General features: G+C 43.2%; 1 protein-coding gene across 1 annotated transcript in view; it reads right to left on the bottom strand.

Moving 5' to 3' along the window:
* The window catches only part of CCDC172 (coiled-coil domain containing 172), a 35,654-nt gene extending 30,717 nt beyond the window's left edge, over nt 1-4,937 (bottom strand). Inside the window, exons 1-2 of the mRNA XM_054982394.1 lie at nt 4,859-4,937; nt 2,419-2,504 (exon numbers count right to left, since the gene is read on the bottom strand). Of these exons, the coding sequence (XP_054838369.1) occupies nt 2,419-2,504; nt 4,859-4,937 (165 nt within the window). The remainder of the gene's footprint in view (nt 1-2,418; nt 2,505-4,858) is intronic.
* Nucleotides 4,938-26,303: the final 21,366 nt, after the last annotated feature.

Here is a 26,303-nt window from a genome sequence, read left to right as displayed (position 1 = left end):
GGCAAAATCTCACAATTATTACTCCAACAGAAGTCTTTTTGGATTTTTAATTTGAAGTCCAAGTCACCCATTGGTTTAAACCAGGATTGGGACTTATCTAGTTATTTATGAATGATTATTTGTGAATTGTTATTTATGAATGGTTTGCAAGTAAGTCATTTAGGTATGGCCCTTTAAATTGCTTTGTTTCAGTAATTAAGTAGTCTGTATGGTCTAGGATATAAGCTATGGAACAGTTTCCACACTTCAGAGAAATGTCATCCGTCATTGAATGGTGAAATGAGTACATCCAATGTGTGAATGAGCCAAAGAAATACGTAAGTAACAACAGCAATAGTCTGAAGGATTTGTTTGAATCAGTAAGGTATTATCAGGTCCATCTTTATTTTGGCATTATAGATTGCAGCCCTTGAGAGAGCTCTAAGGAGCAAAACAAACACTGCTAGCGGTTTGTTGGGCAGACCTGTTGGGCGGAGCCTTCCTCAGTGACATTCCATGAGCCTGAGAATACAAAAAGAATCAGAGACTGTGAATATGCATTTAAATTATTTGAAGGAGCTTTGAACCCTGAACCAATTATTTTCTGTGGAAGCCACTGTAAATACATGAGAAAAAAACCTGTTTCACGGATTATACTGAGGAAAGTATTGTTGTATTATCAGGATGTTATTTATTGCTTCTATTTATGCTTGTATTTACTATTCCTAATGCTTATTTATTTTATTTATTGAATATAGTTGCTGTTCAGCACTTTCACTTTTGCACATTATTAGGTTTAAAATAAGAAATTAACTATTAGCGGGAGACTGGTGTGTTTTTACAAGCCTGTGAGGAACCCATATCCCCTGTTGCTTCTCCTTACCATCCCTTGGGTGGAGCCATTAGACAGCTGATTGTCAGATGGTGGGTTGTTACATGGCCAGCCATCATGGACCAGCTGGCTGGTATGTGGCTCTTTAAATGTAGTGTCTGCAGCCTCGTAGGGCCTGATTGATGCCAGGTTTGTGGGTCTAATGTCTTTGCTGCCACCTAAACTTGATTGAATCATCATCACATAGAATTTATGGTTTGTTATTGTCATTCTTCTGAAACAGTGACAAGTAAGAATGAATTTCTATTCTTTTTTAAAAAGGCCACTGGGTTATCAAGTTTGGCTCAGGTGAGGGGGTCTCAGGGCTGGAAGTTGGCTTTGAGTTCTTCTGGTCTCTCCTACTGAGTTGTTACTGAAATGCCTGACTGCAAGCAGAAGTCACACTAAAGTACTTACACAATATATTCTTTGGAACAGAATTTTTGAAAAAGATGCATTGAACCTTGAAAGGCAAATGCTATAATTCAAGTTCTAATTACATGCTACCTAGTTTTTCAGTACACACTGAAATTTTATATTTCCTGGGACCATTTCCTTGACCACAGGCAATATCCGTGAAATAGATGTCGAAACATCTTTGAACTCTAAGGTTCAGCTAATCAAGCTTTTCTCTCTCCCCACTCCTCTCTCTTTATGCATGCAAGACTGTATAAGTTTATGAACATATGGAGTAAAAAAAGTAGAAATGTCAAGTAAAACTTATTTATTTGTGGCAATACATACTGGTTTTTGTTATGCTTGGGAGCTTCATTTTCTCTTGAAAAATAAACTGATACTAACAAAGCATGCAAGTTAATAGGCATTGACCTTCATGTAATTAATTCAATGGGTTTAATTGGTTTAGGAATGCTTTTCTAGCTTTCCTCATTAGTAATGCATAGTAACTGTGGCTCTACTTTAAAGTCCCCTCTGTATTTACCATGGAAACCATGACTGTAAATCAGAATGAGTCAATAGCAAATTAGAGGTATACAAATATAATTATGATTATTATAAATCAGTTTTACAAGCAGCAACACAATGAGTGACATTGTATAATCAGGCTGCTAAAGGACAATGGGGTTTCTGTTCTGTGACCTGGGTTTATTCCTAAATCGAGGTCATGAAAAATCCACCATGTGAAAATTGAACCTAAACATACTTTTTAACAACCCTGCAGATTCTGTATTTCTACACAAGATCTCTTCTAAGGGAACATTTTCAAACAGAATTTTCCAAAACGGGACAATGAGAAGCCTGCTGCACTGTGTTTTTTAGGAGTTGCAGCAATTCACAAAATGAGATCCCGTGATAGCCTTAGAAAACAAATGGCAACTGGGTGTTAACAAGGATATCAATAGCCCTCAAAATGCTGTTCACCACAATGAAGTGACTCTGAGAGGCTCTACAATGACAAGAAACATGACAGAAATTTGTGCTGATAAAATACTGTGACAGCTCACACAAACAGCGGAAGCTCTGCAGTGCACTAGTGTATGTTCTTGATTGTGAAACGTACAGCTTAATTACCTTAATCAATTAACACAATGTAATGATTACTATGTTACCTTAGCTTCTAATTTTCTTCTTGCTTCATCCAGTTGTTCTGTGGCTTGTTTCACTTTTTCATGACTTACAGTTATTTCCTGTTTAACTGCAACAAAAACCAACCTAACTTTTAGACATATGGGAGAAAAAACTGACTTCATACCACACGACTTGCATGATTCACCCAGGCCCAACCGCTTGCTACTGTTTAACAACAGCCCCCTCCCAAAAGCCTGTGTAGTATAGGATCTGAGAGACCCAGGTTTGAATCACCACTCGGCTCTGGAAGCTCACTGGATGGCTTTGATCCAGTCAGCCTACCCTACCTCTCAGGGCTGTGGTGAGGACAATATGGAGACAAGGATAATGATGCTTTGAGTCCCCATTGTGGAGAAAGACATTTTTTAAATGAAATAAATTCAGAAATATAGGTGAAGATGGGGGGCAGATACAAGGTAAGTTCTTTAGTGTGTTTGAAGGAGAGAAGGACACAGGGAAAGGTGAATATATGGAGGCTACCAGGAGAAGAAAGAGGAAATAGTGTTGTGAAGGAGATATAGAGGAAAATGAAGTGCCTTCTGCAAGTCTTTCCACCATGCACCACGCGCCACCAGTTCTCTACTGAGCCATCAGTAGAGAACTGGATCATGAGGAAGAGGGAAAGGTAAAAACAGACAAAGATGGATGGGAAGGAAAGAAAGAAGCAGAAAAAGGGGAGGTGGCTTGAAAGAGGACACGGTGGGGGAGGTGGACAATGAGATATCCCCTGCAAGTCCTTGCGGGTCCTCACTTGTCAATATATCTAATTTTCAACCTGGCCAAATCTGTAGTTCTTAAATCCAGAGACTGGAACCATGAACACACAGGATGGATCTTTCTATACATTTGAAAAATACCCCATGTTTGCAGAAAAATTTGTAATCTAAACAGAGCCCACAAAATATTGGGAGGTTAAATATCCTGTAGGTGCCTGTAGTTTTAAGAAATGGGTGCCCTCGGTTCCAGGCTTGATTTCTGTCAGTAAAAAGTAGAGGGAGGGGGAAAGGCCCTTTCAGGCACTGTTTTGGTCTTTCGGAGGTTATTCATCAAGGCCAGGTTCAGCAGCAACCACCATTCTCTGCCCATTCTTCAAATGATGGTTTTAATTGTCTCTAATACAAGGGAAAGCTGCTTTCTCCTATCTGAAATCTAGCAGGGAGGATTCTTCAGCTGCATAGTGCTGTCCCTGAGAATTTTACTATTGCTGCTTCCACACATGTTGGATAATGCACTTTCAATGCTCTTTAGTGATCATTTGGAGCTGGGTTTTCGTGTGTGAAACACAAAATCCACTTCTAAAGGATAACTAAAGTACATTGAAAGTGTATTATTCAACGTGTGTGGAAATGGCCTATATTTGTATAGCGTCCTGGGGTACAGCTGAAGTTATTTGTTAGCCCTAAAAGATATTTCTAATGGTAAAGTAGTGGCAGAAGCAGGTGGGGAACTGACAGCTGGGATGATTCCAGTCTAGTGGTTTACATTTAGATTCAGAAGGTATTTGGGTAAAAGAAAACTTGCTCTGGAATAGATAAAGATACAAATTACATCTGACAATAACTTAAGCTCCAGTCATTGCATATAGAAATCTTAAGCATAAATGCCATTTAATGCTTCTAAAAGAAAATAGATCTTTTTTTCTTTACTCCAAATCCCAAGTGTCTAAAAATCTTGAACTGAAAGAATTGTGACATTTTTTTCATTCACAGGATTTTTCAGATTAATAAACTGGAGCAGTTGATTTTCCTGCCTTTGAGGAGCTCAGTCACATTTTCAAGTTTTTCCTTCTGCAAGCAGGTCTAGAGAATAGCTTAATAATAAAAAGTACTTTTCATGACTATCATGTCTCTTATAACTCCGCTAAAATCTTGAACTGCAGAGGTGACATTGCACATGACATTCCTCCCCTATGTCCCTGCCCTCATCTCCCAATCCTACAGAGCGGAGACTAGAAACAGGGCATTTTCTGTGATGGCACCTCTCCTCTGGTACATCCTCTTTCTTGAGGCTCATCTGGTGCCTACTTTACTACTTTTAGGTGCCAAGCCAAAACACATCTTTTTAACCAGGCTTTTAATCAGGAGTTTTTATCTTACCAGCTTTTTAATAGCCTGCTTCTGTTTTATGGATAGTTTTAAGATGGTTATGTGCTTGCACAGGGGACTACCGTTACCTTTACCTTTATGTCAAATGGCTTGTTTTTACTGGATGTTTTTTATATTGTGGAGATTTTACTTGTAAACTGCCTCAAGCAGAACACTGAAGAGGTAGCATAGAAATATTCCACATAAACACATAAAATAAATTCAGCCGCATCAGCTGGGTGTGATTAACTTTAGGTTAATTTTAATCTAACCAGGTGGCAAGCCTAAAATGTATATAATCACACTTCTTGCCTCAAATAACACAATGGCTACCAACCTTGGTGCATGAGGCGCCTCTTCTCCTCTGATTTCTGCTCTGCCAGGAAAATGTGCTGAAACAGAGAGTCTAGGCTCATCTCTGCTGTGACTCCTCAGGAGTCAATAAAGGAAAACAGAAAGTGAGTCACGGTTATGTCTTGCAGTTAGAGAGCTGCAGAAATGTATCAGGGCTTGCTTGCTTGATAGAAAGAAAATGGTAGTTCTCTGGTAGCTCAACAATCTCTTTCTCTCTCTGTGTGAGCGTCTCAGTTCTTCCCTTTTATGCTGCCTCTACAGGTTATACAGGAGATGGCAGAAATCTGGACAGTACTACTGCAGATTTCAGATGGGGAGTGGGTTATACTTTTGATCTCACTCATTAAACAACGACAATCCGTCCCTCCATGGAGTAAATTAGCCAGAGGTTTAGCCCAGTATTTCTTCTTGATGTGTTAGTTTAGTAGATGCAGAGAGGTTTTTGTGAAGAGAAATATTAAAAACTACGACCCTCCCCCACACAGAGTTTGATGTGTTACTATCCAGAATTCTGTCACCTCAGTTTGCCACCTTATTTTACAGCTTTTGAGTTTACTGTAGAAAAGAAATAAGCATACAGAAGAGTCCTTCCACTTTCTTTACCTTCTTGCCAACAGCATTGTCTGTCTATTTTTCTTATTTGAAAGTGAGATTTTAAAACCCAAAGTAAAACAGGCAAAGTAAGGGGAAAGTCTGAGAAGGTGAATTTGGGGGAATTGTTTTAGCTATGAATTTCCCCCCCCCCCTTCCCCTAAAGATTAACGGGAAAGTAAAGAATATAGATAAAAATGAATTTTAGGGAGCCTTGATATACTCGATAAAGAATCATATGAAATTAGAAAGAATATCACAGTATGGTTGTTGTGGATTTTCCGGGCTGTATTGCCGTGGTCTTGGCATTGTAGTTCCTGACATTTCGCCAGCAGCTGTGACTGGCATCTTCAGAGGTGTAGCATCGAAAGACAGAGATCTCTCAGTGTCAAACTGTGGAGAAGATGTTAGCAGGTAATTCATATCTACTCAGGAAGGTGGGTTTCGGTTGTGTCATTCTGTAAGAGTTTCCCAGGGTGTGGAATGCTAATGGAATGCTAATGCTTCACTGTATCCTGAGGAGGTCCTTTTGCGTATGGATTGGTGCTTGATATGCTAATCTTATCTGCAGAGCTATTGTAGGATGTAGAATATTTTGTTAGCCTGGTGTTTTTCAGGACTGGAAACCAGGACTGGAAACCATGAGCATTGGTAATCATCACGGTTCTACCCTTATCTTGCAAATACTGTTATCATATTTAGTATGTTATATAATATTAGCACTTTCAAAGTGATTTGAATACATCATGTAATCCTCACAACAAACAGTAAGGGAGCTCAATGGGGTTTACGTCCAGAAAAACGTTCTTACAATTGCATTGCTAGTGAGTTCATGATAAGCAAGATTCAAACTTGAGACTTCTTGAGATAAAATCAGTCCATAGGTATTTATGTACTTTACATTCCCTATAGTTTTGTTAGACTTCGACAGAATTACTGTCCTGTATGTTATTTGAAATGTTTGAATAATTGGTTGCAAAACTGTGGCTAAATAGTCCGGACAAGAGCAGAGCTTGGGTTATTAATAACATTCTTAGGCAATTAAAATCACTGACAATAATGCTTTTTATAAAGTTTAAGCTTGTCTGAAGGATAGTTTGGTTTTCCCTTGTAGGTCACAGAACCATCTACATGTATCAATCATCTGTATCTTAACAAAAGCACTGTAATCAAGTCATATCTTGCTAGAGCGCTTAGTCAGGTGCTTTAGGTTTAAGGCTTGATTTCATCTAATTGCAGATAAACCCTAAAACATTTATCAGTGTATAGATTATAGCACAGATAGCCATAGATTATTTCAAGAGCAATTTTTGAGACCCACAATGCAAATCCAAACAAGCCTCGAATGCTTAATGTTATCTAAATATGTTTTGAAACACTAATGGAAGATTATGCCTATCTCCTCTGAAATAAATGCATCCTTTTCTGTTTTCCCTCATCTATATTTACTTATGTTTATTGTATAACACTAAGTTGCAAATGTTATGGGTATTAGATATGGCTATTAATCAATTAGTTATTGAGGTCCTTATGAAAAATATTCCTAGAAGAGAAGCTGAAGATGAAAAACATTTTTGTAATAATTATTAATAGCACAATTCTGAGGCCCACTGAGCACCTGTGCACCCATGTAACTGCAGAAGCGCCGGTTCACTCCCTAAAGACTTTCGTGGGAGAACTGCACCAACAGGCCAAGCCTGGCAAATCATGGCCAGGAGAGAATACTCCATAGTTCCCTGGGCAGCACCAGCAGAATCCACCAATTGCAGGGCAACTGCAGTTGACAGCATCATGAATGGCAGGGAAAGGTGTAGCCAGTTTGTGGGCCAGGCCACGTTTCTCATTGCCAGCTGCCAGTGCCACGCCCCTGCCACACAAAGAGTGGGTACACAGGGCAGGAAGACCCCCATGATTGGGCTTGCCGCATTCCAACAGAGGCACCTACCCTGAGAGCACAGCCCTGAGAGAAGAGGGGGTGGGCTTTGAAGGTGCAGACAGGGCGCCTGCCCATCCGCTCGCCCAACTGTCATTTCCAACCAGGGCCAGGCTGGTGGCTGAAGCACCACTCTCTTGCAAACTCCCCCCTACCACCACTGCTCTGAGAAACATAACACCTCCTTGAAAAGTAAGACCAGAAAGGTGGTAGGATCCAGTGAGGGTTGTACCTGCAGCCCCCTGTACTCAGGATCAGCCCCCAAGTCTCAGAGAGGCAGCTCCTTAGAGGTGAGAGAGGAGGCGGGTTCCAAAATGAATGACAGGAATGTCCATTGGAAACCACAGGAAAGGCTGGAAGATGCATTGGATGTGATGTGAGGCCATTGACTTGCAATGGTACTATTGAAACACATCACTGCATTGCAAAGATGTGAAGATAATGCAAGATGGCCCTCAAGATCCATGCTCTGGTCCCAGGATGATGCCCCCCCCCGAGTGGAATGATGTCCTGTGGGGCTAGAGAAACTGCTTCAGGGGCCTATTCCATCTCCTACACCAGCTTTCCAAAGTCCGTCCCTGCCTCCAAAAACAGCAAAAGGGGGAGGGTGGAGAGACAATTTGGTGTAGTGGTTAAGAGCATGGGACTCTAATCTTTTCCACTTGAAGCCAGCTGAGTGACCTTGGGCCAGTCACAGCTCTTTCAGAGCTCTCTCACCCCCACCTACCTCACAGGGTGATTATTGTTGTGGGGATAATAATGACATACTTTGTAAACCACTCTGAGTGGGTGTTAAGTCTTCCTGAAGGGTGGTATGTAAATTGAATGTTGTTGTTTTTATGGTCTGGCCTCATGCAGGAGAACCCCAGGGATCCCATGACATTGCTCCCTATACACCCCTCCCAGCATCAATCTCTCTCCCCACATTCAGTGGTGTTCTGCCTGGCTTATCAGATGTCAGCAGCATGAGAGAATGAGAGTCCTCCTTGACACCCCCCTGCCAGACAGACATGGACAACACTCTGTCCCACCCACTGCCTGCAGTGAAATTGAGAGGGGGAAGGAGCAAGGGAATCTGGGCAGGGTCAGAACCTCCAAGGTACCACTGGATACCTGCTCCTTTTGGCAGCAGAGCAATGTCAAGGCATGGAGGCACTTGGATCCTCTTTGGAGCCAACACATCTATACCAGCCCAGAGCCAGAGCCAGTTCTCTGGGATGTGTGAAAGGACAGCCCTACGGGGAAGTAGGGGGGCCACTGTCATACACAGGCAAGCAAACAGACAGAGGGAGTGGTTCACCACAGACTTTATTGAACAGTCAAAAGTGAAGAGGATGTCTAGATACATGTTGCCAATTTCCCACACCCAGGAAGGGAGCTGTGCCTGTTAGTGCTGCAGTTGGGGCTGGGTGAGGCATTCTAGGAGTGGGGTTGTTTGGTGGGCAGTTTGGGGAATTGCTCCTGGGGCTGGCTTGAATGGCAATTGAGAAGGATTACTGGGGGCTGGAACAACCATGCTCCTGTCCTGATGGGTTGTGGCCAGCTTGAAAGGAAAACAGAGACATAATACTAGCTTGAAAGGAAAACAGAGACATACTACTAGCTTGAAAGGAAAACAGAGACACATGTGGTGAGGGGCCTGGTGTCACGCAGGCCATGGCTGGGTCTGCCATGTCCTGACAGGGTATCCACTGCCGGGGGCAGCAGCAGCTCCATCATCAGATGTGCTGCCAGCAACCAGACAAAGGATGCCCCTCTGGTGGGAATGCACTTCTCTTCCGCATCAGGCTGTTCCCATTGCAGCTTGAGTTCTCATGACAGTCACAGGGTTGTGCACCAGTCATCACATGTGGGTTATGAGAGCAAGCACCCAGTTACCTTGACCCGCAGTTGCTGTCTCTCCTCTGCCCGAGGGGGTAGACCACTTGGAGTCTAAACAGATCCCCCACCAAAACAACTGTATTGAACGTGGCTCCCCGAATGACTTCCTCTGTGGCAGGCAGAGGCCATGCTGGCTCGCGGACAGGGGCTGCACCACCCTCCATGAGCGTCAACCGTGAGGGCCAGCGCCTGTGGGGGTGCAGGTGAGGGGAAAAGGAAGATCTGTGTGAACGAATAATCTGGGACGCCGCTGTAGTGTACTGGGAGCTTCAGGCAAAAGGCCTTAGTAGCAAGGCTCCTTACAGCTGCATTCCAATTGGCCGGGTTGTTGAGCCGGCCAATCAGGATTCCTCTGCAGACTAATGAACTAGTGAATAGGTTTTCTGGATACCAGGTGTTTGCTATTGGTTGAGTTAAATTGTGGGCATGTTTTGGTGAGGAGTTGAGTGTTCTATAACTGCCGTTTTGATGTTTTGTGCTTTTCAGTAGTGATGTTCCTGTTAATAAAAGAGTTATTTGAAATCACTTGAACCGTCGTACCCACTACATAATAGCCACCTTCATTCTTCATCCTTTTTTATCCTGTGAAAAAGCTGGTAGGATACAATCCATTGCTTATCAAAGAAAGATTATTCTAGCTATTCTTGCAGCAGCAACCAAAATGTTTTGCTTAGATCGTACCTTTGATCAGAGTATCTTAAGGGGAAGATCCAGGTCCAGTAGCACCATAAAGACCAACTAGATTTCCAGGGTATGAACTTTTGAGAGTCAAAGCTCCCTTCTTCAGATCTGGACTCATATCCTGCTTTTCTCCAGTAGACCAACATGGCTACTTACCTAAAATTATCTTCAATACTGCCTTTTACCTGTTTAGGCATAGGAATCTAACTCCTTTCGTTAGACACTGAGGAAAGATTGTAGTTTGTATTCAGAAGAACTCCTAAACAGAACTCTGCTTCATGACATATTTCAGGGAAAGAATTTGTATGTGTTGGGAGCTGTTATATTTAAATGATATATATTACAATCATAAACCCTAAACTTTTGGCACATGTGAATATCTTTTAGGAAAATACAGAAGAACCAAAATCTGGACAAATGCAGAAGAAGAGGTAGTAGTTGTCACAAGTGATTTCTGGATTTGAGTAAACATTTGTGTAACTGTCTGTATAGATGTATCTGGTTTCGTTATGTGCAGTTCTATAGCTGCTTTAATCCCCCACACAGCAAAATCCTGCTTTTCCTGGAATCAAGGGAAAGACTGAGCCAGGACAATTAGTATTTCCTGACTGAAATAAACCCAGTTTATAAAATCCTTTTAAGTCTTAAGCTGCTTCCCACAAATCATTTAAGAATTGCCATGATTTTTGTGATGACACACTTGTTGACATTATGTATGTCCAAAAAGTAATACTTTTTCACTCTTAAAATTCTCACTTAACAGTAGGACTCACAGGCACTCAATGAAATCAAAGAACATTATATTCAGGACAGATAAAAGGAAGTACCTGTTAAATCAAGGACTAATTGGCTTGTGGAACTCAATCTCAAGAAAGTGATGGCCACTAGTTGAGTTGGCTTTAAAAGGAAATTAGACAGATTCTTTGAGGATAGGCCTATCAATAGCTTGTTATCCAAATGGAACTTACATGTTCAGAAACAGTAACCTTCTGAAATCCAGTGCAGGAGAGGGGCAACAGAAGGGGCAGGCTTTGGTCTCCATTTCCTGCTTGCAGACCTTCTGAGGGCATCTGGCTGATCACTGTGTGGAAAATGTTAAATTAGATGGACCATTTGTCTGATTTGTTCTTAAGGTTACCAACCACTTTTCATTGGCAAAGAAGAGCAATATATGAAATCACAATAAGCATGAGGGGAATTTTTACTCCTTTCCTCACACTCCAGTTTTTCTCTCTGACTCCCTCTAAGATCTTTTTTCCCTCAACAGGGCTGTCAGGCCTCTACGTTTGTTACTTGTCATGGCATTCATAGATGTTCTTAAAATCATTGCTTTTTTTGGAAGTTAATCATCAGTAAAATTGGTGGCAGCTACTTCCAAGTGTTCTAGGTAAATGGCACAGCCAAACAAGAAACAAAATAATCTATGGGTACAAGTGAATATTTCACAAGATGGCCAAAGAGGAGAAATAATTGTCAGATTATGTGAAGATTTATGTCCAGTGCAATCCTAGTGATTGATGTGAAATGTCAGTGAAGAACTTGTCTCATTGTGCTTTTTCATAATATTAAGAAACTGTTCAGTGTTTCAAGCTTAAGGGAAATTGAATGACATCATTAAGTAGCAAAGTGCTATTTTTAGCATTTAAAAATCTATATTGGCTTCAAAACATTTAGTACTTGAAGGACTTGACTATCATTGTGGAAAAGCACTATGAAGCACATATTCCATTTTAGTTTTGCTTGAGAATGAGTTAGAGCCCTTAGGATTTTGCTAGGAAGTAAACCATTTATCAGCAGATGTTCTTTATAAAGGAATGCAGGATTTTGTATTGTGATACCTCCATTTTCTGTCTTGCATCCAAAATTTTATATAATTCCATCTGGAAAACAGTCTTTGGATCTCTTCTCTGTGTGTTGTTGTTATAAAAATGAAAAGTATGTTTTAAAAAAAAGACTTCAACCCTCTATTGTGTTTTGTTCATAATAGTTCAAACACCTGTTTTATTTGTTGTTTGGTAATTGTGTTTAAAAATGTGACATCCCTAGGGTGCTTATATGAGAAAGGGTGCTTATATGAGAAAGCTATAAAGGCTCTCAGTGTGTGATTTTTAGGACTGAAATAACTGGAGCGTGTGTATGAGAGAAAAAGAAAGCTACTCCACTACATTTTGCAGGTGTCCTGCTGCTTAAATTAATCATGTATCTTACTAGATATTGACCTCTTTCATATTTCATATAACAATTCAATGCAGATATCTGAAGTATGTATAGATGGAGCAGAGGGGGAAGAGTAGTTTCAGCTGGCCTCCACCCTGACCTCCATGCATATGAGGTCCTGTGTGTACAGATCTTGCTTAAGAGCAAAAACCAAAGCCTTTTACCCCTTTGTTGCCCTTGACTGGTATGAGAGTTAATCAGAAGCCTGTTTTTGATGGGGAGTCAAACAGAAATTATCTTGCTGTTAGATTATACTTCCAGTAGACTGATCTTGAGTTCCTGAGTTCTAAAGGCAGAACCATATGTCAGGATGAATAAGGATTAGAGTGTCAGACTAGGATTTGAAGACCAAAGTTCAACCCCTCATTCAACCAAAGGGTAGCAATCAAACCTCCGAGTGGTGGCTGGAGATCTTCTGAAATTACAACTAATATCCAGGCCATAGAGGTCAGTTCTGCTGGAGAAAATGGCTGCTTTGCAGGGTGGACTATATGGCATTATACTGAGGTCCCTCCCCTCCCCAAACCACATGTCCCTCAGGCTTCACCCCCAAAATCTCCAGGAATTTTCCAACCCAGACATGGCAACCGTACTCACCATAAAGCTTTCTGAGTAACATTGGCTAATTGTTACCCAATGAAGAGGTCTCCTTATGAGTTGGGGGAATTAGCATGCAAGGAGAGGCAGCGAGAGGCAGGTAACTTAGCTAGATCTCCACCTATGTATACAAGGGTCCCTTCTTCTAGAGAACTCTTTAATAAACAAGATGTTCAACCAAAAGGGCTTTTTTATTTATAACATAATAAAGAGCAATGGCATAAAATACACAAAGCACATACACAGAGCTGTGAGAAAAGTGTAAATAGAAGTTCAAGGGTTGGGTAATATTTAACAGTTCCAGGAGAGCTTGGAGAGTGAAGAAGTTTCCGTGGAGGAGCAGCATGGACAGCCAGTGTCTCATGAAAGTGGAGAGAGGGGACTCAGACATAGACATGGGCACGAACGGGGGAAAAAACACGAACATGCTGTTCTGAACGAACAGAAGCAAACATGTCCCGTTAACGAACGTGTTTCGTGTTTGTTGTTCGTCAGTGCCAGAGTGGCCCCCTTAGCACTTAGAGAGCCCATATTCACAGGGAATGTGCAGCAGGCTCTCCTCCAGCCATCACCCAAGTTTGGTCAAGATTGCAGTATGGATCTCAGAGTTATATATTACCAAATTCGACGCTCCCAGGAAACTCCCATTCAATACAAATAGATCCACCCTCCCCAGTCCACTTTGGCCCTGTGCGGTGGACCTGAAGACGGGCCGCCTCCCCTGTAGGGGGTGAGGGGTCTGGCCGCTGCCCCCCCCATGTACCTGCACGCCAGGCCTCCCAGAGGCTACTTTCCGCCAAGGCAGTAATGTGAGTCATGCCTGCAGCCACCGCATAACCAAATGACCCAGCAACAGTCTGCAAAGAAAACCCTCCAGCAAGACATGATGGTGTGATGGTGTGCCTTGCACACACAAACACACACCCTTGTGGGTCAGAGACACCAACACACGTCCACCAGATGGGGACATTATGGCATTGGAACCAATGCTGTTGTCTACGCCGAGCGTAGTGCAGAGGCTGTCACCGCACAAATGCACCAGCTGGACATGGAACACTGGACGTTTAGGTGCATGGGATAGATAGGTTTCTCAATAGACAGGTGCATAGCTGTATGGGATAGGTATATAGGATAGAGGAATGCGTGGATACATGGAATACCTGTATTGGATTGACAGGAGAGACAGATACCGTGTTCAGGGATATTGGGGAGACAGGTGGATCGCATTACTAGCTGTGTTATCCTGTCATTGGAAAGTTGGAAGGAAAGAACCAAGGGTGGGAGGTGGGACCCACCCGTAAAGTGTAGAAGCAGAGGCTCACATGCTGGCTGTCGAGGCGGTGGAGGATGCCCTCCCCCCTTGTGGTGGAGGCATCATTTCCCCTAGGAAAGGGGATTGTGGGCAGACAGGTAAGTGCCCACATGTGCAGCTGTAGGCTGCCCCCCACATCACTCACCTTCCTGCCTTCGCGGAAAGGACAGGAGTTGCAGGACCAGTTCCCCCCTGCTCAGAACAGACAGCAACTGCTTCAGAGCAGCCCCTCGTGGCCAAAACCAGCAGCACCAGGCAGCACCCACCTTCCTGCCTTGATGGAAAGGGCTGGATGTGCAGGACAGGAGAGGTTGGGAAGGGTCAGAGTGGTTCTGGACAGGGAGAAGTTTAAATAGGGACCAGCAGCCCCAAGAACTGAGTGGTGATAGAGCAGTCCACACCACTCAGAGACATCTGTCCTGTGCAGGCAGGACAGGGACTTCAAATAAGTGGTGTAGGCTCCCACCAGCATCACCCACCTTCCTGCTTTCATGGAAAGGACGGGAGGGACAGGACAAGAGAGGTCATTGGGAAGGGTTGGACTGGTTCCAGAGACGGATAGGTCAAAAGAGGGACCGGGAACTGGGAAGATCCTGACAGTTGCGAGGCCTCCTCTGAGCAATCCACTGATGTGCTCAGTGGTGGCAGCTCACATCACCCACCTTTCTGCCTTCGCAGAAAGGATGAGATGGGTAGGACAGGAGAGGTCGTTGGGGAGGCTAGTAGTGCTTCCAGAGAGGGTCGGTTTCATAGAGGGAGGGGGAGCTTGACGGGGAGAGGAGGATGAAGAGGACCCCAACATCCACCGTGTCGGATTGCGCAGACTGCTCCGGCATAGGCTTGTCCACCCCTTCTGTGTTGCAGTGGAGGCTGTTGCCGGCATCACCCAGCTTCCTGCCTTCGCAGAAAGTATGGGGTGGGCAGGAGAGGAGAGGTCGTTGGGAGGGGTCTGAGTAGTTCCAGAGAGGGAGCGGTCAACAGAGGGAACGTCCAGGACCTTGACCGGGAGAGGAGGACAACGGGTTGCTGCCAGCTACATCATGGTGCAGGACTGGGAATACCCCTTTGTTGGAGAGCCAAGAGCCAAGAAACCCACTGAGTTGTGGGGTGGTGGCAGCAGTTGACATGACCCACCTTCCTGCCTTTGCGGAAAGGATGGGGTGGGCAAGAGAGGAGAGGTCATTGGGATGGGTCAGAGTGGTTCCAGAGAGGGAGCAGTCGACAGAGGGAACATCCAGGACCTTGACTGGGAGAGGAGGACAACGGGTTGCTGCCAGCTACATCACGGTGCAGGACTGGGAATACCCCTTTGTTGGAGAGCCGTGAGCCGAGAAATCCACTGAGTTGTGGGGTGCCGGTGGCAGCTGACATGACCCACCTTCCTGCCTTCGCGGAAAGGATGGGGTGGGCAGGAGAGGAGAGGTCATTCGGAGGGGTCAGAGCGGTTCCAGAGAGAGAGAGGTTGAAAGAGGGAACGTCCAGGACCTTGATGGGGAAAGGAGGACAACGGGTTGCTTGTCACAGCCGCATTGCAGAGCAGGACTGGAAAGGCCCAAGAACGGTGGCCGTGGCATGGTAGTCCCCCATGACTAATGGCGGTGGCAGTTGACATGACCCACCTTCCTGCCTTCACGGAAAGGATGGAGTAGGCAGGAGATGAGCAGTTGAGAGGGGTCAGAGTGGTTCCAGAGAGGAAGAGGTCAAAAGAGGGAACGTTCAAGACCTTGACGGGGAGAGGAGGACAATGGGTTACTTGTCACAGCTGCAACGCAGAGCGGGACCGGGAAGGCCCAAAGACAGTGGCCGTGGCGTGGTAGTCCCCCATGCCTGAAGGTGGCAGCAACTGATATGATCCACCTTCCTGCCTTCGTGGATGGGATGGGCAGGAAGGGTCGGAGCAGTTCCAGAGATGGCGAGATTCAAAGAGGCATGGAGAACTTGTCAGGGAGAGAACGACAGAGGGTGACCAGTTCCTGGCCACCTTGCAGAGAAGGACCAGGAAACACCCAATCCCATGTGAGCCTTCCTCTTTGAAAACCAATGATCTTGTCAGCGGCTGAAGCAGCCATCACCCACCCTCCTACTTTCCCGGAAAGGACAGGATGGACAGGACAGGAGAGGTGGTTGGGAGGAGTTGGAGCGGTTCCGGAGCTGGCTATGGAAGACGGAGTGAGGGGTGGACTGCAGGCAGGGACAACACAAGGAGTTGGGATGGGGACGGGATGGATGTTTCATCGAACCCAAACCATTCCTCCATGGATCCCTCAGCCTCCTCCTACTGAAACATTTTAAAGAGTTCCTCTTACCCCAGTGGAAAGAGCTCTTTAGCTTCCTCCACAGCCCCCACAAGTGATTTTTGGGGAGCAGGAGTCTCTGCTGCCGCAGAGCCCTGCCCAGTACTGCTTCCCACGGGGCAACCGGGACAATCTTTGCACTTCCCCCCACAACCACCCTTGGCCCCTGCCCAAAGTCTCATTGTGCCAGCAAACAAGAATTAAGGAGGAAAGAAAAGGAGAGAACACTGTGAGCTCTCAGCTGAGGCACCCACTGAGCTTGGCCCCAGGGCCTGGCAGCAGCCCTGGAACCAGAGGGAAGGGGTAGAGCCCTAGCACAGCACTCCCAGATACCTGACCAGATCAGGCAGTAATAATCGGGGTGAGCCCTCAGGCAAGGTGCCCACTGAGCTTGGCCCCAGGGCCTGGCAGCAGCCCTGGAACCAGGGGGAGGGGTAGAGCCCTAGCCCAGCACTCCCAGATACCTGATCAGATCAGGCACTGATAATAATGTGAGCCCTCAGCCAAGGTGTTCATAGTGCTTGGCCCCAGGGTCTGGCAGCAGCCCTGGAACCAGAGGCTGGGGCTAAAGCCCTAGCCCAGCACTCCCAGAAGCCTGATCAGATCAGGCACTGATAATAATGTGAGCCCTCAGCCGAGGTGCCCACTGAGCTTGGCACCAGCAGCCTTGAAACCAGAGGGGATAGATCTCTATTCCACCTACCGCACACAGAAAAAAGCCCAGCTCCAATGTACTCTCCTTGTCTCTCTCCCAAAAGGCTATCAACATCTCTGTCCCACTCCACTGCTTGCTGAAACTGGGAGCTCAGAACTGGGAACTTGCCAGAACTGGGAGCTCAGTGCCCTTTTATAAGCAGAGGTCTCATTGAGAAAAGCGGGAGGTCTGTGGTTGGCAGTCAGAACTGCCTAACAGGGTTTGTAGGGATGAGACTGGAGTTCCCACAGCCACAGAACACCCCTCCTCCTCCCTCCCTCCCCCCTGGTGTCTGCTCCCATGTTACCAATTGTAACCAATTTGCAGCTCCACACTTGGAAGGAAGACCTGCCCATCAAGCTAAGTTGGGCTTTGTTTGGGGTGTCTAGGGAGACAGAGGGAGTGCAGGCAGAGTTCAGGCAGTCCCTCCCTCCGTTGCCAAGGCAACAGATTGAAGGCGCCTGTCTGGCTTCCCTTACAGCGGATGAACGCAATGAACGAGGTTTGCAACGACCACCTGTTCATCTGGAATAGCACCTCACGAACTGCCCGTTCGCGAACAGAAGAACGGGCTGTTCATGTTTTTTTTCCGTTCATAAAGCTGTTCGTGCCCATGTCTACTCAGACATAGTCTGAGGGTGCATGGGGGAAGACTCCAGAACACACACTGAACACATAGCAAGATGGTCAGATATACTGTGAAACCTGCCCTGAAGAAAGACTGAGAGTCTCTGTCCTAAAACAATGTCTTGATGGCTTTCTCTGGGGGTAAGACAATAGAACCGAGAAAGCTTGATTGTGCTTTCCTGAGAAGAACCAAGGGTGCAAAAAGATGATTGATGACTCCTGATGGCTGGATGGGTGAGGCTTATCAGTCCTTGAGTGACTTGGGTGGGGAAATAGGATCAGGAAAGATCAGTAGGGTAGATGACGAGATTAACTTAAGCTTCTGAAGACCTTTTTGTTCTACAGTTCTGCCCATCTCCAGGGATGGTGGTAGAAAACTGCCTTCAGCTGGCATCTCACATGCTAGTAATTTTCCATCTACCGGCCAGGATCTGGCTTACATTTTTCCTGCCTGGCTTAGGCAGTGTTTCTGTGTTTAAAACACATGCAAAGAGGGACTTATGATACAGGCCTATTCATAAGTACCTCCACAGTTCTGAGACCACTAACATAATTACTGACCCTCAGTCTGACTTACCTAGCAGAGCTGTTGTGAGAATAAAATGAAGAAGGGAAGAACAATATCATTAGGTAGGTTTACCATCTGCCAACTTATGGCAGGCAAGCTCCCAGAGATTTGATCTGTTGCCCAACGGCGCGGGAGAAAAATAAACAAAAAAGGCTTTGATCTAGTCACTATAGGTTTCCCAGGTATCCACCGGTAGCAGGCAAACTCCTGCCATCCTGCCCGCCGATCACTGGTGATCAGTGGGAAGTGGCAAGCAGCCCAGCAATTGTCCACAACTGGCAGGCAACCCACGCAAATGTGTGATGCATACACTCCCAACTGGCCATGATGACATCATGCCTGGAAGTGATGTCATCACACTGCCCACGGGAGTGCTCCCACACTTCACACAATTATGGAACCAAACAGACCGATTTTTAAAGAAGGAGAAGAACACAGAAAGTACCATCCCCCCTAAGTTACAAAGCACCAGACTGTACTTGGAAGTGACAGTGGTCGCTCTATAAAACTATAGAATTTTGCCATAGAGTTGCAGTGACTCCAAGAGCTTCCATTGTCACTTCCAGGTTGCACCCAGAACTGACATTAGTGTCATTCCATACACACCCACGTCCCCATCCCCCAATTCTCCTACTGGTTCCCAAGCTAGGCCTGGCAACTCTAGTTGTAGACCACTTTGGATCCCCATTGAGGAAGAAAGTGGAGTATAATTATATAAATAAATAATTCAAATTATTGTCCACCTACAGTAACTTTTGTGTAGATCAATTTGTAAATGCAACTGGAAACCTAGTGTTTTGAAAATGCAAATAGAAATTTAAAATTTATGTTTGGATTCTAGGTCTAGGTTTGGACTCTAGGAGTTTATTGAAACTACAAATCACTTGTCTTGCAGACTGTGTGACAACAGGACAAAATTTGCAGTAGGATATGGGAGATCGGGCGAACCCCCATGCAAGACATTAGCCAATGCAACCTAGACAAAGATTGTAAGAATTGACTTGTATCCAGTGCAGCATTTCTGTGGATGGATTTCCCCCTATGAAGCATTACTTTTTTGACTTCCTCCCTCTTACTGTATGTTGAAATGCCTGAAATAGAGCAGTGTTTTGAGGGGCATTTCAGGCTGCATAAGAAGAGGGGAGGAAAGAAAGTCGCATTCTATAGGCAGAAATTCTTCCACCACAGAAATACTGTATTGGATCCAAATCACTAAAGGCAACATGCCTACCATTCTTCCTACTTGAGCTGCCAAGGTAAGCCGCCTTGAGCACTAAATATGGTGGAGAGGCAGTATATATGTTAAATAAATAAAAATGAAATAAAATAAAATTTGTGGACACCTCAAACTTGGCCATTTTTTTCCCTTAAGCAAACAGTTACAGCCCAAAGGTATTCTGCACGTACTCAAAAGCACAGTTTCATTAGGTTTAAAAATACAGTAAGAGAGGTAAAATCACTGTGATATTGTAGCCTGTCCTGTTAAAAAAGGATGTACTCTACCATATTTAAAACACCCTTTTCTATGCCCATTTTTGTAGTTAATATCCAGCCAGATGAGGTCAGAACCAAAAGACATTCTACATGAGTTTAGAGACATTGTTTTCTTGATTCCTGGCAACTGTGCATTTCTGTGTAACAAAAATAGCCTGTTCATCAAAAAAATGTAATCGGCATAGAAAAATAGTTTGGGAGTGCAACTGATGGGGAATCTGGCATAAATGAACTTATCCTTAGAATATGCTTCAAGTAGATAAATCTTGCATTCCTCTGTACAAAGAAAAACTACACCATAATTTAAGATTTTCTCCATCCACTGATAACATTTTGTAATGCAGCTAGAAATTTAATACGTTGAAAACACAAATGAAAAATTGGAATTTAGCATTAGATCATTCACATAACCCAAAGTAGTTTATGGACAACAACAAATTATTCGTCTGGCAGACTGAGTCAGTGTCAACAGAAAATAATTTGCAGTAGTTATGGAATATCAGGAAAATCCCTGTGCAAGGCTGGCATCATGTGAACAAAGAGCTATCATTGGAAGAATGAATTACAAAATGCATATTATTCTATTTGCTTGTTTATTTAAAAATTTCTGTCCTGCTTTTCCACTCAAATAGGATCCCCAAGGTGAAGAACATCAAAACATTAATAAAACATTTCAACTTTAAAACATTTAACATCAAGTATATAGAAAATAATTCAATAGAAGTATATAAACATACATAGCACCAAAAGCAGGAAGGAGGGCTGTTACGGCCCCTTTCTCTCTCAGTTACAAGTAAGACCTTTTCTCAGGAGCACACACAGTTTGCCTGCTTTTCCCTGACTGAATGTTCTTTCACAAACACACAGTTCAGGCTTCCACACAGGTTATATTTTTTTTCAGACAACATACACAAGCTCAGGCTGCACATAGCTTGTCTGCTTTCTCCTGACTTAAATATTTCTCTCAGAACTGCTTAAAAATACTCAGGCTGCACACAGCTTGCCTCTCTTGCTCCATCTGAATCTTTCCCCCCCTCTACTCTCAATCTAAAACTGCATTCACTCCGCCCACGCTCTCAGTCATCATCAACCAAACTTATCACTCACTCATCCCTGTCTTTCACCCCCACTCTTCATCTATACCACACCAAACATTTAAAGTTACATACACGCATTTACTTAAAATAATTCCATAGAAGTATATAAACATACATAGCACCAAAGCAGGAAGAAGGGCCAATAACAGTTACTGGAGGGATGCCAAGCAAAATGAAGCAGACAGTACTTGTGGAGACGTTGTACATGGCCATGGTGAGTGAAAAACTTTTATTTAAATGAACACTGTCACAGCCAATGGGCACTCCATACATGCTTGGAGGTGTTTCCTTAGGTCTAAAAATGAAGGAAGAGAGATGATATCACCATTTTGTAGTTTTGTGGTTTGTTCCTTCAAAAGGTTTGTTCTACTGTGCCCTGATATATTCTCTTCTCCTCTCTCTTCTGTAGCTAATATTTTGCCAGATTAACAATTCAGTCCTAAACAGAGTTACACTCCTTGTAAATACATGGATTTAAATGGATTTAGAAGGATGGACATGTTTAGGATTGCATTGTGAGTGACTGAAAACACAACCAAAAGACACTCCACATGTGTTCAGAAGCATTATTTCCTCAGGTTCTGGCAGTTGTGTTTCTGATAGAAAGTGAACAGCAACAACAACAAAAAACAGATATAAGAATAAGAAAGGTAAAGAAGTCATAAAACTGAGAAAAGGGAAATCTAAACCGGGAGGGCTAAGAGGAATCTGTATGCTGTTGTCCATAGGTAAATGATGTTTTTGATGCTACAGAACTACATATCAAGGAGAAGAGGCAAATTAACCCAAAGCAGAGTAGATAAGGAGCAGTTCTTGGGCTACTGGGATTATCCTACTGGGATTATCCTACGTTTACAGGTTTGGGGGAATCTAACTGTAATTCTCAAATCTCTTTAACTGGTTCTAAAAAACTCATCTTGATTCGAGCCAGATTATTCATCTGAAGCCTTAATCCTAAACTGCTTTTGCAAAAGCAAATTCTATTTCAAATGCAAAGTAGGCTGTTACCAAACCAGTGAATGTGTTTAAAATCCAAAATATAAGCAAATTGAAATACATATCACCACAAAGATACGCTGTTTGTGAGCCACTGAACTGTACATAATCTTATGTCTCAAAATATGTGTTTCAGTGTTTTCAGAATTAATTTGTTGTAAAATGAAGGTTTTAAAACTTTTAAGATCATACATTCCTTTATCACACTTAATATATAAAGTTTTATTTGAATATTCTCAAATGTATGTTATCTATTGCAATTTCAGTTTCTTCAGTTCCTAGAGCTCCGATTCTGATGCCTCCTTTAGATCCAAGGACCTTCCAGTACACAGCCCCATGGCAAGAGGTTCACGTCCATCAGTGTGCCCAGTATTTGCCTCCATCCTGTCATTGTCATTGGCCTGGAAGCAAGGCAAAGACATGGAAAACCCCTCGTAACTGACTAACTATAACAATCAGTCACATTAAGATGAAGAACATTCAATGCAGTAGTTTAAACAAAACAAAATTTTCTGTGTTGTGCTTACATTTTGTAATTCTCTTTGTTTTTGCTGCTGTTGCTGGAAGCAAGGCACAGAGGGCTCATTGCTGGATCCGACTCCTTTGACAATGATGGAACGATTTTACCACCTATTGCTTCATCAATCTCAACTCGTGTATGAAGGCTACCTGGAATCTAAGGCTAAGAAAGAGACTGTTGTGTTGCGCTCTGACCACACTGGATTCCTCACATAATGATACTGTTAGTCGTCCACATTTAGGTTCTCCCTACGAAGATCTCCATCTGATAGCTGAACAAATGGCACAAGCTCTTGATGTTGATGTCTCCATGTCAGATCCAAAAACAAAGAATAAGCTTTTGATGTAAGTCTCTGCTGATACTCCTTCTGGCCTTCTGAATACTAGAGGGCTTAGGGGAGATCATAAATGATATTTGGGAAAAACCTGCTATCCTCCCTGTAATATCAAAGAAGATTGAGTAGGTCTACAAGATAAAATTAGGCTCATGGCTAACATTGTCCACTCATCCACCACCGCCTTCTTTGGCCACCAAAGAGATTCGGGTAAAGCACCATCCTGGAGCCCACATGTCACTTGTTGACAGAGAGGGCAGCACCCAAACCCTACCTATCTTCAAAATATCCAAAGCCCCTAAAGGACTCCCTGCCTGACTAGTACACCTCCTAACCCTTATTCCACCAAAATCCATCAACTCTCAACTCTGTTAGCTGCCAAACTCCACCCCCCTTTAAGCATTTCAATCCAGCATTTGAAAGCTGAGGGCCAAACTAGATGCTATTGTTGCTGCCAACGCCATTTTAGAGGCAAATTCAGCCATTTAAAAATATTGTGAGGGCCCCTCATGCAGTGCAGCAGAAAGTGGGCAAGAAACAACATCCCCTGTTCACAATATGCCATGGGCCCAATTAGGATCAGGCTCTTGTGGCATTTTTAAATGGTTAAATTTCTCTTTAAAATTATGTTGGCAACAGGACCTGTGGCCTCTATCATGTCTAGTTTGGTCCTGAGGCTCCAGGAGGGCAGAACTTGAAACTATCTGTTGCACCTACCTAATTCATATATTGTTTAAATTTTGCATGTTACAGGAGGGGGAATCAAGAGGAAAAGAGGGCAGAGCCACGGCACAAATTTGAGTTAGTGCCGTTGATGAACTCTGGCTTGTGAATTGCAGGCTCCATGCCAGCCCCTTTTTATTTACTTCTGTATGATACTCCAAACACAGAAATGTGTCAAGTGCATGCTTAAACTATATGTTTCCTAAGCTAAAGTTCCGTTAGCTTTCCAGAGGAAGAATGGACTTCGCAAGCTTTTCCTGTTGATTCTGTATGAGGGCCAATTTACATTTCATAGGGCAAGGATGTTTTGCTACCAATCTTTGGACATGCAAATGCTACAGGTATGAAATGGAAATGCATGTTTGTACACATATGGGGGGAAACTGAGAGCGGAACTACAAGTGACAAAAGGCACAGATTGGACACTTGTCAACTTCCCTCAAGTTTTGATGGGAAATGTAGGCATCCTGGGCTCGCAGCTTGGCTCTCTGACTGCTGTCCAATGGACTTTTCAACTGTCACTTGTCCAACATTCCACCAAGCTGCCTACATTTCCCATCAAAACTTGAGGGAAGCTGACAAGTGTCCAATCTGTGCCTTTTGTCACTTGTGGTTCTGCTCTCAGTGGCTGAACACAGAGAAGGCTCACTGGGCTGCTGAACTTTGTTCTGTGTTTTAACTGCAGTCTGAGTTTTTTATCACTCATGTACATTACTAGTTTCATGTTTGAGTTTCAGAGATTTCTTGTGGATTCAAGTGGCTAGGTGCATATTTTAGCATGCTGCTCAGTGCACAGGCAAAGCATTAGTTCTGCAAAAAGCAAGCAGGTATTCCAGCAATTCTGTGCAAACAAAACAATCGCCCCCATTGTGTACAAGTGTTACTTGAAGAGCTTTAGAATGTCTTTTCTCTGTTTGCTTGTGGGAAATGTATAGAAATAAATCTTTTCTGATCTCTTTAAAGCATTTTGAAAGAAACAGCAAAAAGAAAATTATAATGAACATTATTTTATTGTCCAATCATAACCATTCAGACACTTGTGTTTAAAAATTACTGTTGTATGATTTTTCTCTATGGTAATGTATGGCAAAAATTTAAAATTTAGATATTTATAATGGGGTTTTATAAGTTGTATGAATTATTTTTTTATTTATCAGGTAATATCTATATTATCCATCTAATTAAATTTCTCTTTCATTCTTTTCTCCTTGAAAAAAGAAGGCAATTCCTTAGACTTGTCAATAAATTGGGTATTTAAAACTGAGTTTAATGTTATTTTTCATTGATATTTCTCAGTTCTCCAGCATAATACAAACCACTGAAGGAATCCTGTCCCTTTTTAAAGAGAGACTTGCACACAACATCCACAACCTTCTTCTTTCGTTGTTCTTTTTGAAACAGTATGTAACCTGACAAGTTGTGGAAGTGCCTTTACAATGTAATCCTAAGAAGGTATATTCAGGTTTAAGTAAGTTCAATAGGATTTACACCCAGGTAAATATGCACTGTTTTATGGCCTTGCAGTGCAATATTAAACTAAGCCCATTATAGACTTATTAGGGTACAACTCTGTTTAGGATTGTGCTGTCACCTTATAGCAGCTCTTGGATAATTCCCTGGATTTTGGAGTGTTGTGATGAATTGTCAGAGGGCAAAGAGTGTTTCAGAAGCCTGCACAGCATGCAAGCCTATGCATCCATCCTCTCATATCATGGCATTTAATATGTATCCTTCACCATTGTCTGCTCTTGCACAGCCCTCAATTTATTTCAGTGAATTGAAAGGTAGGGAAACTGGATTTTTTTCACACTGTGTTTAAGAATAGATTTCTTCTATAGTGTATTAGGGTTTCCCTAATGGAGCAAGTGCAAAGTAGAACTTCTGCTTATTGAGATTTCCCTGCTTGAAAACAGATTGGTAGTCACTTCTTTGCATTCATTGTAATATTGTTTGGCATGTGTTTTCTATCTCTAGATAAGCCAAGGTTAAATTATATGCTAGTATTTGTGGTAATAAACTATGTTTTTTCTTTATATATCCATTCATATGTTCTTTTATATATTCTCTTATAAAATATTTTATTGATATTGCCTTGGGCTATTCAAAATCTCTGAATGAAACATACATAAACCTTAAACTGCTTGGTTTTAAACTGTGGAGAGCCCCCCAATGTGTTAAATGACATGGTAATGCTTTGGCTTCTCACCAGTACAGTTTCTTTCAAAGTTAGCCTGGGCTTTACCACATTTTTCTCCAGATAGGTAACATAAAGTGGTAACAATAAATTGAGTGAGAAGCCATCGGCAAGTTGGTATCAGCCTGTGTATGTTAAAATTGGGATTTGGTTATCTTCCTCACCCATTCCACTTTGTCAAAGTATCCCATACTTCCATCCATAATAGGAGTTGGTTAAGTAATCATAAACAAATATGTATAACATTTTTAAAGTCATGCTGCTTTGGGAATGGAGTATTTAGTTTGGGGAAGTAGTGGGTGGAGGGAGGGAGTGCTTAGCCCTCTCTCTCTCTGCCCTCCCTCTCATCGGTTACATACCAAAGCGCCTCCCCCTTTCCTCTTCCCTACTAATTTAAATATGGTTAGCAAGGAATAAAAAAAAATCACTTGCAGTCAGTCTGGAGCACAAATACAACAGGCGAGGAAAAGGTTCGGTGTTTCCTCCATTCTGACCAGTCCTCCCAACCTGGATTCATTTCTTTTAAAAAGAAACTGGGGCACATGCATTAGCATGAAGTATGTAGTTAGATGATGCTATATGAACTCTAGCATCCAATTATTGCTTTGGTGGGTTTCTGCATTCTACAAGCCCTGGGAAACTCACATGGAAAGCATGCTGGCAAGACCTGTTGCT

Source organism: Eublepharis macularius, chromosome 6, assembly GCF_028583425.1.
Source record: "Eublepharis macularius isolate TG4126 chromosome 6, MPM_Emac_v1.0, whole genome shotgun sequence".
Classification (NCBI taxonomy): Eukaryota; Metazoa; Chordata; class Lepidosauria; order Squamata; family Eublepharidae; genus Eublepharis; species Eublepharis macularius.
The sequence above is the reverse complement of the archived record's forward strand: the minus strand, read 5'-3'. Positions and strand labels throughout refer to the sequence as shown.